The 21,238-nt window shown below is 40.3% G+C and overlaps 1 protein-coding gene across 1 annotated transcript; it reads left to right on the forward strand.

Moving 5' to 3' along the window:
• The first annotated feature begins 1,848 nt into the window (after positions 1-1,848).
• On the forward strand, positions 1,849-2,817 carry LOC123604907 (olfactory receptor-like protein OLF4). The gene has a single exon (XM_045491055.1). It carries the CDS (start codon positions 1,849-1,851, stop codon positions 2,815-2,817), a length of 969 nt encoding a protein of 322 aa, XP_045347011.1.
• The last annotated feature ends 18,421 nt before the right edge of the window (positions 2,818-21,238 follow it).

Raw genomic sequence — 21,238 nt, forward strand, 5'->3', positions numbered from 1 at the left:
AATGCCATGTTACATAGAAGGTATAAGGCAGACATGCTTGTCTTGTTTTTATCTTAGAGGTCACTCTTAGCCTTTCACTATTGAGAATGATGTTAGAAGTGGGCTTTCACATATGATCTATATCATGTTGAAGAAGTTTCCTTTTGTTCTTAGCTTCTTGAATGTTGTTATTATGAAAGAAGGTCCAATTTTGTCTATTTTTCTGCATCAGTGGACATAAGCATGCAGTTTTATCCTTCATTCTGTTAATGTGGTGTATCACACTGACAAATTTTCGTAACTAAAACCATCCTTGCATTCCAGGAATAAATCCCACTTGGTCATGATGCATTATCCTTTTGTACACCATGAACAAAAGGCTGCTATGTTCTGTTTGGTAGTATTTAGTAAAAGATTGTCACATCAGTATTTGTTGGGAATATTGTTCTGTACTTTTCTTTTCTTGCAATGTCTTTATTTTGTCAGTATTAGCGCAATGTTGGCCTCTTGGAATAAAGTAGGACGTTTTAACCTTTGAATTTTTGTAAGAGTTTGAGAAAGTTTGGTGTTAATTCTTCTATTTCTGTGTGGTTTTTGTGATTCTAAGCCATGACGACTCAATTGGCACACCTACATTGCAAAATGCAATTCTCTTAGGCAAAATAAGCTCTTGACTCATGGTGTATCCTGTCCCCTGCTTTCTAAAACAGCTGTGCTTCAGCCACAAGACTACACAGTACCACAATGATGGAAAACTCTCTCTCTGCCTCTCTTCCTACCTGCACTGTGTGTGTGTGTGTGTGTGCGTGTGTGTGTGTGTGTGCGTGTGTGTGTGTGTGTGTGTGTGTAGGGAATAGAGATGTTATCAGTGAATATACACACATGAAAAACATTTGAAGCAAGCTGAAACTGTTTTATGAAATTAAAAAATGCATAGTTTAGACCAACTGAAGACTGACAGTAAGAGTGAGAGAATGTGAGAGAATTATGGAGGAATGAGTTATGTTGTATCTGTACACATTACATAAAATTTATTCCAAGGTAGACAGACATCATATATAACATATAGGTATAAAAACAACAATGGACTGTAGTGTCCACTCCCTTAGAACGTTTCCACAGATGCAGGAGGCTTTGAGCTCCTCTCTTTCTTATCTTCCACCCCACCCCTGATCCTGTTGTGTTACCTGCTCTGCTCACAGCTTTCTCTTTGATGTTGCCTGATGGGTTTGGGTCTTGCCTTAGGGTCCTTGCACAGGCTTTTTCTCTGCCTTAATTGGTTTCCTCAAAGTTATCTGCATGGTTCATATATCCACTGCCCTCAGTTTTTCAGCTTTGAAGCCCCTCATCAGAGATGATACAATGGCAAGTTTCCCCTTCATTTAGGATTCCTAGTGTGGCATTGCTTTACTTACTGGTTGTAACCACCACTTGAAACATCATTCTTCATTTAGTAATATTTGCTGCCTCTGACACACACACACATCTTAAACTCAGTCTTGTTAAGGTCAAATGCACATCACTAATTTTTTCAGTGCTTTCAAAAAATCTTGCCAACAAAATAATAGGTTAAAATATTTGTTGGGTGAACAAAAAAAGTCTCGGGAAATTTATGGAGGAGAACATTGCTTTGGATAAATGTTTTGATTCAGGACAAGGATTGTGAATCAGTTTCAGCCTCATGGAAAACATGGAACATTGGGATTCCCTGAAATTTTCTGCTAAATTTTCTAGATGGTAGGTAATGTTTAAGAATTAACTAATGAAACACGTTGAAAACACAAATTGCAGCATTTCTTTCAATTCTGTGATCACTGCCTGTGCCTTTACAATGCTCTTGTCTCTGTTCCAGCTGTTTTCACCAGACACATGGAAGGAAGAAATCAAACTCATGTTACAGAATTTATCCTCCTGGGACTCTCAGACCAGGGGGAACAGCAGTCTCTGCTCTTTTGGCTGTTCCTGTCCATGTACCTGGTCACCTTCACTGGGAACCTGCTCATGATCCTGGCCATTATCACGGACTCCCGCCTCCACACACCCATGTACTTCTTCCTTTCCAACCTGTGCTTTTCAGACATCTGTTTCACCTCCACCACCATCCCAAAGATGCTGCTGAACATCCAGATGCAGAGCAAAGTGATCACCTTCGAAGGCTGCCTCAGCCAGATGTACTTTTTCATGCTTTTTGTAGGATTAGACAACTTCCTCTTGACAGTGATGGCCTATGACCGGTTTGTGGCCATCTGTCAGCCACTGCACTACATGGTCATCATGAATCCCAAATTCTGCAGCATCCTGCTTCTGGTTCCCTGGATATTGAGTGTTCTTACCTCTCTATTACATGACTTGATGATTTTGCGACTCTCTTTTTGCACAGATCTGGAAATCCTTCACTTTTTCTGTGAACTTATTCAGGTGATCCAACTTGCTTGCTCTGATACCTTCCTCAATGACCTGATGATCTATCTCACAAGTGGACTTCTGGGTGTTGTCCCACTCACTGGTATCCTGTTCTCTTACTCTAGAATTGTAACTTCCATTTTGAGAATTTCATCAGCAATGGGCAAGTATAAAGCATTTTCCACATGTGGGTCTCATCTTGCAGTGGTCTCTTTGTTCTACGGTACAAGCCTTGGGGTTTATCTTAGTTTTGCTGCTTCACAAAACTCCAGAGCAAGTGCCATAGCCTCAGTGATGTTCACAGTGGTGACGCCCATGCTGAACCCCTTCATCTATGGTCTGAGAAACAGAGACATCAAGCAAGCTCTGAGAAGGCTCTTTAGCCAAGAGACATTCTCTGCATATAGGATTCTTTGTTTCAGGATAAAGACTTGAGTAACAGGGCTCCAAACCCTAGAAAATCTAGATCATGATATTTGTGTCAGTTCATAGGCTGACAATCTGCAGTTTGTCTTTCTACAGTTTGGGTTGGCTTGTGTTTTTCATACATTATGAGACACCATTTCTTCTGTATCTCTTTTCTTGTTGAAGTTTATTTATTTTGAGAGAGAGAGAGCAGGGAGGGGCAGAGAGAGGGAGAGGGAGAATCCTAAACAGGCTCCTTGCAATCAGTGCAGAGTCTGATGTGGGGTGTGATCTCACAACTGATGAGTTCATATCATAAATTGAGCTGATATCAAAAGTTGATGCTTGGGGCGCCTGGGTGGCGCAGTCGGTTAAGCGTCCGACTTCAGCCAGGTCACGATCTCGCCGTCCGTGAGTTCGAGCCCCGCGTCGGGCTCTGGGCTGATGGCTCAGAGCCTGGAGCCTGTTTCCGATTCTGTGTCTCCCTCTCTCTCTGCCCCTCCCCCGTTCATGCTCTGTCTCTCTCTGTCTCAAAAATAAATAAACGTTAAAAAAAAAAAAATTAAAAAAAAAAAAAAAAAGTTGATGCTAAGTTCCTGAGCCACCCAGGTGCTCCTGCTCTGTATTTCTTTTAAACTGTTTAGACTTCTCATTAAATTCCATTGCATGGATTTTCAGCAACAAATAGAGGATATAGGAAATTGAGTACTTATGATGTGATAGGATAAGCCAGTGGAGTAAATGTGGAATCCTTCCTCTCTGAGATGAAAGCAGCTGTCTGGTAGAGTATCTGCTTTGGCAGTAAAATCATTGAACATATCAGAGGTTATATACCAGGTTCCTGGGGTTTCTGTCAATCCACCTTAGAAAGAGCTCACATCTGCAAGAGCAGAGGCCCCTGGAATCCTGTGTGATTCATTAACAATCATCCACATTCACTATGCAATATCTAGTTTCCCCTTGCACACTTGAAAACATTAATTACATGTGAAGTTAATAGAAATGACAACTCCTGATTTTTCAGGCATTGATGGTGTCATTGTTTGTGCTTATCCAAGGCATGTACTATTACTTTTCTTTTAATATTATAGTAGGTAGCAACCCTATCTTCTAATTTCCCTCAGCACCTCCAAACTATGATAAACCCTTAACAGATCCCAACAACAATATGGATAGTCTGCCTATTGCCACCTCTGTCTTTTCTTTAAAAAATTTTTTTAATGTTTTTATTTATTTTTCAGACAGACAGAGCATGGGGGTGGGGGCAGAGGGATGGGCAGAGAGAGAGGGAAGCACAGAATCTGAAGCAGGCTCCAGGCTCTGAGCTGTCAGCACAGAGCCCGACGTGGGGCTTGAACCCACAAATTGTGAGATCATGACCTGAGCTGAACTGGATGCTTAATCAACTGAAATACTCAGGTGCCCTTACCTCTGTCTTTTCTAATGATGCATCCCAGAATTTAGGCATTGATAGCAGGATATACATATGGTTCTAGCCTGTGCTTTATGAGGCAGAGCAAGTGAAAGTCTCCTTATCACCTTACCCCAGAAGCCACCAGTTTGATGGTTGGCCATAATGGTAATTTCCTATTACCTGATTCACAGTTTTCCAGGTAAAAGTCCACAGGTCCCTTTAAGGACTAATATTCAGAGAAATGTTTAAGGGCCTCTCACTCAAAAGCAAAGAGAAGAAGAAATAGGGAAAGCAAGAAGAAAGAAAATGAGAAAAATAGAATAAAGAAGAGAGCTTACTTATAGCATTTGCCAGTTTCCATGGTAAAATTACTCTCATCTTGCCCAATATCAAGCTACCAATTTTGGTTCAGACCACAGTCCCCATGAACGATTATAAGTTGGCTACCACCATTACCTTAGAGTCTTTGGGTTGGGTTTGGTGGAAAATGTAAAGCATTTGTTGCTATTTTACATTCTTCACTCAGGGGTAATTGGTTCCATCCACTGAGGATCTGAGTCAGTGAACAGTCTCAGGTCTGAGAGGCAAGTAGAGATTATGACCCTTCATTGTGGCGACTCAGGTCAATCTTTTCTTCATGATTAGTAGAGGTAGGTGTTTTGGTTGTTGTTTTTGTTTTCCTTGTTTTTCATAGCTACACAACTTGGATGAACCCTTAGTAAGCCGCCCATCATTTTGTTTCATGGAGACACCTTGATGAAAATGCCAGTTCCAGAAATCTCTGTGGCTCAACCAATGTTGATGAGAATGATTAACTCTTATATGCACTATAATACTATACCCTGGGTGGTTTCAGACTGTTGACATGGCCTCTGGCAATTCAGTGGAGGGGGCAGGGGCTGAACTCAGGACAAAGGCATTTCAATTTCAGCATGTCCATGGTAAGTCTGTCATATTGGGGAGAAGCTCTGTAGAGCTTGTCAAGGAAGACCTTACATCCCTCGCCAAGGTGTTTCTCAATGCTTTATGAATTTTATATTCTCCAAACTCTTATTTTGGGTGTACTTTGTGGTTGAGGGGGGTGTTGGGGTCTCATAGGGTAGAATCACACAAGATAAACCCATCACAACACTCTTGTCTCCTTGTACTTTGGATTCCTTCCTCTACATCATCAAGCTCTTTATGGCACTGAAATTCTTTTAGAATATGTCACTCTTTTAGTTCCTTCCTTTTTTGTCAGGGTAAAAAATATATAAAATTTATTATTTTAAACATTTTGAAATACACTTAAGTGGCCTTAAGTACTTTTTCACTGTTGTGCAATCACCACCTCAATCCGTCTCCAGAATTTTCTCATCATCTCAAACTGAATCTTTGTCCACTTGAAATACTAACTCCCCATTGCCCCTTTTTCCAGTCCCTGTCTCCCACCATCCTACCTCTTTCTCTAAAACCGAATACTAAAGGTTCCTTATGTAGATGTTATTGTTTAATATGGATCCTTTTACATCCTTCCTTTCACTTAGCATAATGTTTGTTTCACCCATGTTGTAGCCTGTGCCAGAATTCCATTCATATTAAAGCCTGAATGATATTCCACTGTATGTATTCACCACATTTTGTTCGTCTGTGAGTTTGTTGATGGACATTTGGGTTGTCTCCACATTTTGGCTACTGTAAATAAATCTGTTATGAAAAGTGTTGTACAAAAAATCTTTTCTAGTCACTGCTTTAGTCTTTTGGGGCATATAAGTGGGTACATAACCAGAAGTGAATCTACTGGATCAAATGATAATTCTATGTTTACATTTCCGAGGAACTAGCACACTGTTTCCTCCAGCAGCTGTGCCCCTTTTTAGTCTCCAATTTCTCCACAGTCTCACCAACACTTATTTTCTGATTTAATTTTTACAATAGCCATACTAGTGTGTGTGAGTTGGTATCTATGCATTATGGTTTTGGTTTCCCTAATGATTAGTTATGTTGCGCATCTTTCATGAGCGAATTAGTCATTCCTATATCTTCTCTGGAGAAATGTCTAATGACATTGCCTGTTTTGTAACTGAGTTGTTTTGCTGTTGAATTTTTGCAATTCTTGAATACATTGTTTTTGTTTTCTTTTTTTAGTGTTTATTTTTGAGGCAGAGAGGGACAGAGCATGAACAGGGGAGGGTCAGAGAGAGAGGGAGACACAGAATCTGAAGCAGGCTCCAGGCTCCGAGCTGTTCAGCACACAGCCCAACGCGAGGCTCAAACTCACGCACTGCGAGATCATGACCTGAGCCAAAGTCCGATGCTCAACCAACTGAGCCACCCAGGCGCCCCGAAGTTTTGCAATTCTTTACATATTTTGGATATTAATCTATTATCAGGTGTGTGATTTTCCAGTCCTTTCTCCATTTTGTGGGCTGCCTTTTTCACTTGGGGAATAGTGCCCTTTAATGTTCAAATATTTTTTTTTATTTTGCTGAAGTAATTTTTTCTCTAGTTGCCTGTGTCTTTGGTGTTATATTCAGGAAACCTTTGTCAAATCCAGTGTCATGGAGGTGCATCTCTCTCTGTGTTTTCTTCTAAGGGGTTACAGTTTTATTTCTTTTTTTTTATTATTTAAAATTATTTATGTAAATTCAAGTAAGTTAACATACAGTGTTATATATATATATTATATATATAACATATTATATATATAACATAATATATATATATATATTATATATATATATATATTATATATATATATAACATACAGTGTAATATTGGTTTCAGGAGTAGAACCTAGGGATTCATCACTTACATATAACACCCAACCAGTGTCTTACTTAATGTCCGTCACCATTTAGCCCATCTTCCCACCCACCTCCCCTCCAGCAACCCTCAGTTTATTCTCTGTATATAGGAGTCTCTTATAGTTTGTCTCCCTCTCTGTTTTTATCTTATTTTTCCTTCCCTTCTCCTATGTTCATCTGTTGTGTTTCTTAAATCCCACATATGAGTGAAATCATATGGTATTTGTCTTTTTCTGATGGACTTATTTCACTTAGCAGGATATACCCCAGTTTCATTCACATTGCTGCAAATGACAAGATTTCATACTTTTTGGTGACGGAGTAGTATTCCATTGTATATATAATACCACCTCTTTTAAATAGAACTACTGTATGACCCAGCAGTTGCATGACTGGGTATGTATCCAAAAGATACAAAAATGCTGCTTCTAAGGGGCACATGCACCCCAGTGTTTATAGCAGTGCTAACAACAATAGCCAAATTACAGTTTTATTCCCTATGGTTAGGTATGAGGTCCATTTGCAGTCATGTTTGTAGATTGAAGATGAAAAGGACACTTTCATCTTTTATTTATTTATTCTTGTATGTGGATATCCAGGTCTCCCACCACCATTTTATGTATGTATGTATGTATGTATGTATGTATGTATGTATGTATGTGTTTATAGAGTGAGAGAGTGTGAGCTGGGGAGAGGGGTAGAGGGAGAGAGAGAAAGAATATTTATCAGTCTCCACACTCAGTATAGAGCCCAATGTAGGGATTGATCCCACCACACTGGGATCATGACCTGAGCCGAAATCTGAGTTGGATGCTCAGCTGACTAAGCCACCCAGGTGCCCCATCACGATTTCTTAGAAAGACTGTACATTTATCTTTGAACTTTCCTGGAACTCTTTTCAAAAATCATTCAGTTGTATGTATGAGAGTTTTTTTCTGGGCTCCCTCCTGTTGCACTTAGTTATATTTCTGTTGTTATTACAATTGAGTTATATTTGTTTTTGTTCTTAACAATGAAAACTGATCATTTAAAAATATAATGTGGATGGTGCCTGAGTGGTTCAGTCAATTAAGCGTCCAACTTGAGCTCAGGTGATGATCTCACAGTCTGTGAGTTCAAGCCCTGCATCAGGCTCTGTGCTGACAACTCAGAGCCTGGAGCCTGCTTCAGATTCTGTTTCCCCCTCTTTTTCTGCCTCTCCCCTGCCTTGCGCTCTCTCTCTCTCTCTCTCTCTCTCTCATCTCAAAGATGAGTAAACATTTTTTAAAAATTTTAAAAAAATATAATGTGGTAACTCTGAAAATCATATATCTCCCCCTTCTCCAGGCATTATTTTTATTGAAGCATAGTTTACATACAGTGTTATATTAATTTGAGGTGTGCAATGAATAGCTTCAACAATTTATACATTGTTCAATACTTATGGAGATAAGTGTACTCTTAATCCCTTTATCTTTTTAAGTATTGTTTAAAAACATTTTTATTTCAGAGACAGAGCACAAGATGGGGAGAGGGGCAGAAGGAGAGGGAGGGGGGGGAGAGAGAGAGAGAGAGAGAGAGAGAGAGAGAGAGAGAGAATCTTAAGCAGGCTGCACCCTCTGTGCGAGGCCCAATGCAGGGCTGTATCCCATGACCCTGGAATCATGACCTGAGCTGAAATCAAGAGGCAGTCGTTCAACCAACTGAGCCACCCAGGCACCCATTAATCTCTTTTATCTATCTCATCCACCCACCCCACCCCCTTCCTTCTGGGAACCACCAATATGTTCTCTGTATTTCAGTCTTTTTTTAAAATATATTTTTTAAGGGGCACTAAGGAATCTACTCCTGAAATCATTGTTGCACTATATGCTAACTAATTTGAATGTAAATTTATTTATTTATTTATTTATTTATTTATTTATTTATTTATTTTAAAATTATTGTCAAACTGGTTTCCATACAACACCCAGTGCTCATCCCAAAAGGTGCCCTCCTCAATACCCATCACCCACCCTTCCCTCCCTCCCACCCCCCATCAACCCTCAGTTTGTTCTCAGTTTTTAAGAGTCTCTTATGGTTTGGCTCCCTCCCTCTCTAACTTTTTTTTTCCTTCTCCTCCCCCATGGTTTTCTGTTAAGTTTCTCAGGATCCACATAAGAGTGAAAACATAAGGTATCTGTCTTTCTCTGTATGACTTGTTTCACTTAGCATAACATTCTCCAGTTCCATCCACATTGCTACAAAAGGCCATATTTCATTCTTTCTCATTGCCAAGTAGGATTCCATTGTGTATATAAACCACAATTTCTTTATCCATTTGTCAGTTGATGGACATTTAAGCTCTTTCCATAATTTGGCCATTGTTGAAAGTACTGCTCTAAACATTGGGGTACAAGTGCCCCTATGCATCAGCACTCCTGGATCCCTTGGGTAAATTCCTAGCAGTGCTATTACTGGGTCATAGGGTAGATCTATTTTTAATTTTTTGAGGAGCCTCCACACTGTTTTCCAGAGTGGCTGCACTAGTTTGCATTCCCACCTGCAGTGCAAGAGGGTTCCCGTTTCTCCACATCCTCGCCAGCATCTATAGTCTCCTGGTTTGTTCATTTTAGCCACTCTGACTGGCATGAGGTGATATCTGAGTGTGGTTTTGATTTGTATTTCCCTGAGGAGGAGTGACGTTGAGCATCTTTTCATGTGCCTGTTGGCCATCTGGATGTCTTCTTTAGAGAAGTGTCTCTTCAGGTCTTCTGCCCATTTCTTCACTGGGTTATTTGTTTTTCAGGTGTGGAGTTTGGTGAATTCTTTATAGATTTTGGATACTAGCCCTTTGTCTGATATATCGTTTTCAAACATCTTTTCCCATTCCATTGGTTGTCTTTTAGTTTTGTTGATTGTTTCCTTTGCAGTCTTCTGGACTTTAAAACTGTTTAGACCTCTCATTAAATTCTATTGCATGGATTAAAAAAAAATTAATGTTTATTCATTTTTTGAGAGAGAGAGAGGGAGAGAGAGAGAGAGGAAGGCCAGAGACAGAGGGAGACATAGAATCAGAAGCAGGCTCCAGGCTCTGAGCCGTGTGCACAGAGCCTGATGCTTGGCATGAACCTAGGAATTGGGAGATCATGACCTGAACCAAAGATGGACACTCAACCAACTGAGACCCCGAGGGGCTCCCATTTCATGTATTTTTAGAAACATATAAATAATATGGCAAATTGAATACTTAAAATGTGATAGGAGGAGACAGGGAGTAAATGTGAAATGCTTCTTCTGTGGGTTGAAAACAGGTACCTGTTAGAGTATCTGCTTTTGGAGGAAAATCATTGAACATACAAGAATTTATAGATGAGTGTCCAGGGTTTTATGCCAATTCACCTCGGCAGGTGATCATATCTATAAGAGCAGAGCCACCGGGAACCCTGTGTGATCAGTTTACAATAATCCACATTCAGTATGCAATCTGTAGTTTCCCCTCACACAGTCCTAACCATAAATTAAGTGTGAAGGTAACAGAAATTGCAGCTCCTGCTGTTTCAGGCCTTGATGGTGTCAACCTTGGTGATTTTTCCCAGGGATGCATTATTACTTTTCTTTTAATATTTGGTAGGCGGCAGCACTGTCTTGTGATTTCCCTCAGCACCTCCTACCGTCATAGGCTCTTCACAGATCTCACGCACAATAAGGCTACTCTGCCTATTGCCACCTCCATCTTTTCTAATGCTGCGTCCCAGAAATCAACAGTGAGAGCAGGATACAGTTATGGGCGTAACCTGTGCTGTGTGAGACAGAGTGAGACCAATGTCTCCTTATCACCTGATGCCAGAGTCCCCCACTTGGATTGTAGGCAATAATGGTAATTCCCTATTACCTGATTCACAGTTTTCCAGCTAAAAGTTCACAGGTCTTTTCGAACACTAGTATGCAGATAAATGTTCATGGAACGATATCTCAAATGCACAGAGAAAAAGAAACAGGGAAAGCAAGAAGAAAGGCAGAAAATAAAAACAAAGGCATAAGAAGAAAGCTTCTTCATAGCATTTGCCAATTTCCATGGTATAGTTGCTCTCATCTTGCCCAATATCAAGGTGCCAATTTTGGTTCAGACCACAGTCCCCATGAGCCATTATAAGCTAGCCAGCGCCATCATCTCAGAGCCTTTGTGTTGGGTTTGGAGGAAAATGTAAAGCATTTGTTGTCATTTTACAGCCTTCCATCAGGTGTAAATGGTCCCATCAATTGAGGATCTGGGTCAGTGAACAGTCTCAGGACTGATAGTCAGAGATTATGACCCCTTATTGTGGTGACTCAGGTCAATCTTGTCTTCATGATTATTAGAGGTGGATTTTTTTCTTTTTAGTTACACAAATCAGATGTGCCCTTGGTGAGCTGCCCATCAATTTTGTCTCTTGGAGACACCCTGATGAATTTGTCATTTCTAAAAATCCCTGTGGCCTCACCAATTTGGATGAAAATGATTAACTCTTACATGCACTATGAATAACATACCTCAAATGGTGTTGGGCTGCTGACATGGCCTCTGGCAGTTAAGGAGGGGCTGAAGTCAGGACAAAGGCATTTCAATTTCAGCATGTCCATGGTAAGTCTGTCATATGGAGGGCAAGCTCTGTAGAGCTTGTGAGGGAAGACTTTAGGCTCTTCCCAAGGTAGTTCTCAATGACCTTATGAATTTTATGTCGTCTGAAACCTCAGTTTTGGTATACTTTGGGGTTGAGACATTGAATCACACAAGATAAACATATCACGATGCCCTTGTCTCCTTGTATTTTGGATTCCTTCCTCTACGTCATATTAAGCTGTTTATGGCACTGAAATTCTTTTTTTTTTTTTTTAGGTTTATTCATTTACTTTGAGAGAGAGAAAGAAGTAGCTGGATTGGGATAGTAAGAGGGAGAGTGAGAAAATCCTAAGCAGGCTCCATACTGCCAGTGAAGAGCCTGATGTGGGGCTTGAACTCAGGAACCTGGCCTCAGGTCAGATCATGACCTGAGCCGAAATCTAGAGTCAGATGCCTAACCAACTGAGCCACCAGGCACCCCTGAAATTCTTTTAGAACATGTCACTCTTTTAAAATTCTTTTTTTGTTAGGGTAAAATCTATATAAAATTTATTATTTTGAACACTTTGAGATATACTTATGTGGCATTAAGTATTTTCTCTCTGTTGAGCAACCACCACCTCTATCAATCTCCAGAACTTTCTCATCATCTCAAACTGAACCTTTGTGCCCTTGAAATACTATATCCGCATTGCCCCTTAGCCCAGCCCCTGTCTCCCACCATCCTACCTTCTCTCTCTAAAACCGAGTACTCTAGATACCTCATGTAGATGTCATTGTGTGAAACTGGTCCTTTTGTGTCTGACTTCTGACACTTAGCCTTGTGTTTGAGAGTCTCACCCATGTTGTAGACTATGCCAGAATTCCCTTCATTGTAAAGGCTGAATGCTGTTCCACTGTCTGCATTCACGACACTTCGTTTATCTGTGAGTTTGTTGATGGACATTTGGGTTGTCTCCACATTTTCATTACTGTGAATAATCTGCTATGAAAACTGGTGTAGAAATATGTGTTTTGCTCCCTGCTTTACATTCTTCTGGGGTGTTTAAGTGGGTATATAAACAGAAGGAAAATCACTGCATCGAATGATAATTCTATATTTTATTCTCATCAGCAAAGCACAACGGAGTTCCAGTTTCTTCACATCCTCACCAACACTCATTTTCTGTTTTGGTTTTCCAACAGCCATCCTAGTGTGTGTGGTGTGGTATCACGCTATGGTTTTTATTTGCATTTCTGTAGTGATTAGTCATGTTGTGCATCTTTCATGTGCTAAGTAGCCATTGCTATAAATTCTTGAGTCCTTGCCTTTTTTTGTTTTTCAAAATTAGTTTTAGTTTTTTTATAAATGTATTTTTTTATTTTTTAACTTTGTTTATTCTGAGAGAGAGAGAGAGCGAGAGAGAGAAAGAGAGAGATCGCACGAGCATGAGGAGGGGAGTGGCAGAGAGAGAGGGAGAGAGAGAATCCCAAGCAGGCTCCACGCAGTCAGTGCAGAGCCAGGCGTGGGGCTCGAACTCACAAACTGTGAGATCATGGCCGAGCTGAAACCAAGAGTCAGACATTTAACCGACAGAAGCAACCAGGCTCCCCATTAGTTTTACTTTTTTAAAAATTTATTTAAACGTTTTAATTCCTATGTAGTTAACATACAGTGTAATATCAGTTTCAGGTGTATAAGATAGTGCTTCAACACCTCCATGAAACACCCAGTGCTCATCACAGCAAATGCACTGCTTGATCCCCATCACCTATTTCCCCCATCTCCTCCTTTCCCCTCTGGTAACCATAAGCTTCCTCTCTCTCTTTTCCTCTTGTACTCATTTGTTTTGTTTCTTAAATTCCGCATATGAATGAGGTCATGTGGTATTTGTCTTTCTCTACCTGACTTATTTTGCTCAACGTTATACTCACTGACTCCATCCAAGTTGTTGCAAATGGGAAGACATCATTCATTTTTATGGGTGAGTAGTATTCCATTGTACGTCTATACCAGATCTTTATCCATTCATCTTATCAATGGACACGTAGGCTGCTTCCATTATTTGGCTACTGTAAGTGATAGTGCTAAAAACATAGAAGTGCATTTATCCCTTTGAATTAGTGTTTTGTATTTTTTGGGGGTAATGACCCAGTAGTGTGATTACTGGATTGTAGGGTACCTCTGTTTTTTTCTTCCAAGATTTTATTTAAGTTCAAGTTAGTTACCATAGAGTATACTATTAGTTTCTGGAGTAGAACTTAGTGATTCGTTGTCTGCATAGAATACACAGTGCTCATCGCAACAAATGCTTCCCTTAATGCCCATCACCCATCTGGTCTCTCCCCCATCCACCTCTTTTCCAGCAACTCTCACTTTGTTCTCTGTGGTTACCAGTCTCTTATGGTTTGCCTCCTCCCTGTTTTTATCTTAGGGTATTTTTTCCCCTTAGTCTAAACTTGTCTGTTCTGTTTCTTAAATTCCACATATGAGTGTAATCATATGATACTTGTCTTTCTCTGACTGACTCATTTTAGTTAGCATAATACTCTAGTTCCATCCACGTCATTTCAAATGGCAAGATTTCATTCTTTTTGATGGTGAAGCAACAAATGCCCTTCTATCTTCAACTTTTTGAGGAATCTTCATACTGTTTTCCACAGTGGCTGCACCAGTTTGCCTTCCCACCATCAGTGCAAGAGGTTCCCCTTTCTCCACATCCTCATGGGCAGTTTTTTTTTAAATATACATTTTAAAAGTTTGTATCATGGAAGTATTGATTCACTGTATTGTACACCTGAAACTAATATGACACTGTGTGTTAACTAACAGGTATTTAAATAAGTTTTGCCTTAAAAAAAAAGTTTAAAGAGAGAGAGCATGTAAGTGGGATAGAGGGGCGAGGGAGAGAGAGAATCCCAAGCAGGCTCCATGCACAGCACAGAGCCTGACACAGGGCTCGATCCAAGAATCCTGGGTCATGATCCAAGGCGAAATCTAGTGCAGATATTCAACTGACTGAGACACCAATTTGCCCCAGCGGTACCTTTTTAAAATTGAGTTGGTTTTTTTTTTTCAAGAATTCTTGAAATTCTGTACACAGTTTGGATATTAATCTTTTATCAGGTGTGTGATTCAGCAATAGTTTCTCCATTTTGCGGTTGTCTTTTCACTTGGAAATAGTGCCCTTCACGCACAAATATTTTGATTTTGCTGATGTAATTGTTTCTCTAGCTGCCTGTGTCTTTGGTGTTATATCCAAGAAATCTTTGTCAAATCCAGAGTCACCAAGATGTACCTGCATGTTTTCTTCTAAGTGTTTATTTACCGTTTTATATCTTATGTTTATTTTTTATTTTTTAATATAATTTACTGTCAAATTGGTTTCCATACAACACCCAGGGCTCATCCAACTGCCCTCCTCAATGCCCATCACCCACTTTCCCCTCTCCCCTCCCCCCCATCAACCCTCAGTCCATTCTCAGTGTCCAGGTCTCTTATGGTTTGCCTCCCTCCCTTTCTGTAACTTTTTTTTCCCCTTCCTCTCCCCCATGGTCTTCTGTCAAGTTTCTCAAGATCTTATGTTTTTTTTTTTTTTTTTAATTTTTTTTTCAACGTTTATTTATTTTTGGGACAGAGAGAGACAGAGCATGAATGGGGGAGGGGCAGAGAGAGAGGGAGACACAGAATCGGAAACAGGCTCCAGGCTCTGAGCCATCAGCCCAGAGCCCGACGCGGGGCTCGAACTCACGGACCGCGAGATCGTGACCTGGCTGAAGTCGGACGCTTAACCGACTGCGCCACCCAGGCGCCCCAAGATCTTATGTTTAGATATGTGATCCATTTGGAGTCATGTTTGTAGATGTGGAAAGAAGGGTCACCTTCCTCATTTTGCACGTGGATATCCAGTTTTCCATCACATTTACTTCAAAGGACTGCCTATATACCATTGAAATATGCTGCAGCCTTGTCAAAAGTCATTTAGTAGTATGTATGAGGATTTATTTCTGGGCTCCCTCCTATTTCATTGAGTTATATATCTATTTTTCTTGTTGTTGTGAAAGCTGGTCATTTAAAAATTAAAATGTGGTAACTCCTCTGAGTATTATATTTTCCTCCTTACCCAACCATTATTTTTGTTGAAGTATACTTTACAGAGTTATATGAATTTCAGATGCACAATGTAATGCATCAGCAATTCTTTATACTGCTCAGTGCTCATGGGGATAAGTGTACCCTTAATTCCCTTTATCTATCTCACCCAACCATAGCCACCTTTTCCCTGACAACCACCAGTTTGTTCTCCGTGTTAAAAGTCTGGTTTTTTGTTTCTTCTTTTTTCCATGTTTGTTCATTTGTTTTGTTTCTTACATTCCACACAGGAGTGAAATCAAATGGTGTTTGTCTTTCTCTGACGGACTCATTTCCCTGAGCACCATACCCTCTAGATCCTTCAAAGTCGCAAACTTACATAATGTTTATTACTTTTTTGCTCTTCAATGGGGTTCATTGATTCCCTATTTTTCCATCCACACTTTTCTTAGGGTATTGTAGTAGCAACAGTCTCTGCCTAACATTGTTGCAAGATGAGTTTTTCACAGGGAGAGCTTGGTCCTGGACATCCCGTCATGAGATCTGCACTGACTTGCAGCTATTTTCCTAAATATGTGTCAAGCTGAGAGCCAAAATATCAGCATCTCTGCTCTCTGAATGCTGTCTAAAGGCTCAGGGTAATTTTTGAATTGTCATTCTTGCCTTCTGATTGTTGGTAGCAAGTGTGAAGTATTTCCCTCATTGGCTGCCGGATTTCATCTTGGAGTGCCCTTACCACCTTCACCCACATGAAGACTCGGGACAATTAGTGGCTTGTTTGTGCAGCCTTCACCCATCTCTTCTGGAAGAGGTGACTGTGTTGGTATTCTCTTCATTAGGTGTCAGTGCCTCTTCAACTTAGCACACTCATTTATCTTTTTTTCTCACTCTGTTGGGACTGTGAGCTCCTCAAGAGAAGAGACCATTTCTTACAACTTTCATCCTTCCCAGGATGTAGTTTAGTGCCTAGTGTAAAGCAACTGCTAATGAAGTGTGAGTAAGATGCTTAAGGAAGCAAATGGTTGAGTGATATTAAACAGACATTGCCCACAATGAAGGAGAAAGGAGAAGTAGGAGAAAAGGAGAGACAATGTGGAGGCTGGGAGTTCCATGATTGTGAGCCAACAGAATGTGTACAGATGGTAGAAAGAAAAGAGTCAAGGAACACAGAATTTCTGAGTAAAGAATTGTATACTTATGACGGGGTGCTCTGACTTATTGGCGAGAATGTCTAAAGACAGTGGATCTCCTTTTGAGATAAAAGAGTTTAATGGCATAAGAGACATTCAGGGAATTCCAGGCTGTGTTCCAACACTGGGATGAGTTTGCATTCTGTTTTTCTCTCCTAGCTCCAGAGACCCTAGGCTCATAAGGGAAAGAGAGACAAATGATTATTTCTTTAATGAGACTCATGGGAGTTTGTTCCCTGCAGGTACAGAAATTGAAAATGCCTTTGCCGCACCCAGGAAGTCGACTCCTGTAATCTCTGATGATATGAGCACAGAGCCGTGTTCTAGAGCCTTCACGAGTGGGGCCACGTCTCTTCCCTTCCTGGGGACATAACTTCCAACCACATCACTCATCCATGGGAGAGACTGGGTCATTGATCTCCCGCTGTTCTCTGCTAACATCTGGGTGAGTCAGGGCATCTTTAGAAGGACTGCATAAATGTGTTATGGTGGGAGGGACCCCTTGTATCTGTAGTTACTTTGGGGACATCAACAGGGATAATAAGTTAAGGAGAATTTTGATGCCAAGTCCTGCCCATTAAGGCTTTGATTCTGGAGGGCAACTCTGGATACACTAGACCATCTCTCCCTGATCTGTCTCCTCCGTAACACATGTCCTCCCCCTAACGTTGTCTCTTTATTTTATTTGTAATTGTTTTCATGAAAGACCACTCTTTCACAGGAGTCAGTGAAGGCTTTGCATAGAAGCTTATAGGTGCTGAGCCTTAAAGGGGTGTTGAGGATTTTTCATGGAGACAAGGGATGTGAGAAGTCCAGGAAGAAAGAGCAGAGAAGGAAACTTAGAGATTAAGTAGAGTGGGAGTTGTGCTGCTGGAATTAGAAATACTTCTTACTGTCTAACGAACAGTCAGGAGCAGGTCTGCAAAGTGAACCCAAATGAACCTGGCTGGGTAGGCAATTGTCAGGATAAGAGACAATCTTACATTTATTTTGGCTAGAAGGTCGAAATTGAAATCTGAAATTGTGAAGTGTAAGTGCCGTTTTTATGTCAGGGGACAGCTATGACAAGGTCTTGTCTATGGAAAAATGACCCAGGTTATTGTGAGGAAGAAACTATTGCTGCATTCAGAGTGGGAGGGGGTTGTTGAGGGATAGAAACAGCACAGAATGGGTCTCGGAGGGGTGGAAATCGTGAATCCAGAAATTCAGATGAATTTTTTCATTCATTCTTAAATGTTTACTAGAAACAATGCGGATACCGTGTAGTCATTATTTCATTGAAAAATTTCAAAAACTGTATGTGGTATGATTATTTAATGTTACTGATGGGAAGAGTTACTGACAGCAGCGACACTGGTCATACAGGGCACCTACCAGACTCTTTGGGACAATCTCAGAACACGGTGTTTCCAAAGATTTTTAAAATTCAGTAATAATTTTAACTTTAATCGGCTTTCGTATTTGGACAGTGGGACATTTACAAAACAAACTTGCTGTGATTTTTCAGATGGTTCTCATAAGCTCCTTTCCAGCTTCTCCTGTTATGAGCACATCCTCTCTCTTACACATGTTACTTTTAATCGTCCTATCTGTTGACCTTCCACATGCAGTGACTTTTTCCTCAGTCTTCCTTTGTTCTTGAAGCAATTGATAGTGCTAAGAGTACTGGTCAGGCATTCCATAAGTCTTTTGGACTTGCCTTATTATTCTTTCTTTTCATGAGAAGACTGGGACATGGATGTTGGACAAGAAGACTAGAGAGGGAAAGAGGCATGTTCATTTCCTGACAGCAAGGGTTCAGACTATCAACATGACTAACTCTCATTGGTGTTGACATTGATATCCTGGCTGACACGGGATTTGTCAGATTTGTCTTTCCCCTTTCTTTCCATCTTGTCCTCCTGTAGGAAGTTTCTATGCACAACCCCATCTTTAAGTAGTGGTAGTTATCGCACACCTCCTTAAGGGTAGAATATTTCTGTAAATCGTTGGTTTTCTTCTACACTCGAGATTGTGTCTTCCATATTTTTTTCAATTATTTACATTATATACTCTGTGTTATAACTCGATACTACTTTATGTTGTTGCTCAAATGGTTTCAGCTGTGGCAACGGAGAGCTCCTTCAGTTACTGATATGTCCCTTTGGCATGTCTCCATCATTCTTGGCTTTTGGGGGGTAGCATTTCATTACTGTCTTACAGGAAAAGATGCTTCAGCTTCACCTTCAGCTTATTGTACTTTCCTCCAGAGCTCTACAATGAGTCATTTCTGCAAGGAGCCCTGTTTTATTTTGTTGGATCATGGGATGAGATTCAAGAGATTGGTACCGGCTGTGCTTGTTGCTACCAGGGTCTCTATATCCCCTCAACTGACCTGGCAAAGACACATGAGTGTTTACTACTCTGTGTATATGCAGACATCCATACATGTGTCTATATGTAACCCTCTGTATTTTTATATAAGCTGAAGCAAGTTCACACTGATGGCTCCAAAACTAATTTATCACCAAAGGATCATAAGAGCTACACCACCTTGCTTACATGTAAAATGACACAACAAATGTGATACCTCATTCCCACCATTTACTCTCCATATACTTATATGTTCAATTTCAGTTCACATGTGCAGGAGTATCAGCATTGCTAACAATAATTTCTGGATACACTTTAACAAGTATGGTGCTGGAGACCCATGGGGGAGGGGAAGGAAAAAAAAAGAGGTTAGAGTGGGAGAGAGCCAAAGCATAAGAGACTCTTAAAAACTGAGAACAAACTGAGGGTTGATCGGGGGTGGGAGGGAGGGGAGGGTGGGTGATGGGTATTGAGGAGGGCACCTTTGGGGATGAGCACTGGGTGTTGTATGGAAACCAATTTGACAATAAATTTCATATGTTAAAAAAAAAAACAAGTATGGTGCAGCACCTGTGTGCAATTTCTTTCAAGTCCAGTTTTACACTCTTCTCTTTTCCCAGATCTTGCCTTTCTTCACACTTTTTTGCTTCACATTTTTTGTTTCACTGAGAATGTGTCATGCAATTGTAATACAGTTAGATTGTTTATTTTCACTTGGTGCACTCCATTCTAGGATTCCATCGGCCCCCGAGTTTTATGTTTGCATTGACTTATATTCCGCAACTTTACTGAATTCGTTTATTACTCTAACAGTTTTTCTTGTTTTTAATGTCTTTTTTTAGTAACACCACCTTTTGTGAAGAGGAATCATATTACTTCTTCCATTCTGATTTTGATGCCTTTTATTTCCTTCTTTTCTTTCTTTTCTTTTTTCTTTTTTTGGCTAGTTGCTCTGTCTGGAACAGGCAATGCCACGTTGCGTAAAAGGTATGAAAACAAACATGCTCGTCTTGCCTTATCTTAGGGGCCGCTCTCAGTGTTTCACTATTGAGAATGATTTTAGAGGTAGGTTTTCATATGACCTATTTTGTGTTGTGGAAGCTTCCTTCCATTCTTAGTTTTTGAATGCTGTTACTATTAAGGAGCACTCCACTTTGTACCATTTTATTTACCGTCAGTTGATATAATCATGTGCTTTTGCCCTTCATTCTGTTAATGTGTTGTACTACACTGAAGGAGAGTTATTAATTAAACCATCCTTGCCTTCCAAGTATAAATCCCACTTGGTCATGATGCAAAATCCTTTTCTACACTGTGATCAAAAGCCTGCTATGCTTAAATAAGTTCTCATCCATATTTCATGGGAATATTGCTCTGTAGTCTTCTTTTCTTGCAATGGCTTTTCATGGCTTTGGTATCAGTGCAACGCTGACCTGATAGAATAAAGTACGAAATATTTCCCTTTGAAGACTTTGAGAAAGACTGGTGTTAATTCTTTTAATTCTGTGTGGTTCTAGAGGTCCTTAGCCATGGCCAGTACACTGGAATGCCTCCATTACAAAATGCAATTCTCCTAGGAGAAAGGAGCTCTTTGACTTATGGTGTAGCCTGTCCTCTGCTTTCTAAAAAGATGTGCTTCAGCTACAAGAGTATACGGTACCACAATAATGGAGAACTCTGTTTCTCTCCCTACCCACACTCGTGTGTGTGTGTGTGTGTGTGTATGTGTGTGTAGTGCAAAGAAAATTTATTAGTGAAGTACACACCCATAAAGCATTTATAGAAAGATGAAGCTGTCTTATGCAATAGAAAATGCAGAAATTAGACCAACTGGACCCAGAGTAAAGGTAGAGAGAAAGACAGAGAATTATGCAGGAATGAATTATGTTCCATTTGTATACATTACATAAAATGTATCCTGTTGTAGACAGACATCATATGTAACATATTCATATAAAAATGATGGTGAACTGTGGTGTCCATTGCCTTAGAATGTTTCCACAGATGCAGAAGGCTTTGAGTTCTTCTCTCTGCTATTTGCATCCAACTCCTACTCCTGTTGTGTTACCTGCTCTG

This window comes from Leopardus geoffroyi, chromosome A2, assembly GCF_018350155.1.
Source record: "Leopardus geoffroyi isolate Oge1 chromosome A2, O.geoffroyi_Oge1_pat1.0, whole genome shotgun sequence".
Lineage (NCBI taxonomy): Eukaryota > Metazoa > Chordata > Mammalia > Carnivora > Felidae > Leopardus > Leopardus geoffroyi.

Coding starts and splice junctions, on each gene's coding strand:
- LOC123604907 (XM_045491055.1), top strand. CDS start 1,849: ATGGAAGGAAGAAATCAAACTCATGTTACAGAATTTATCCTCCTGGGA.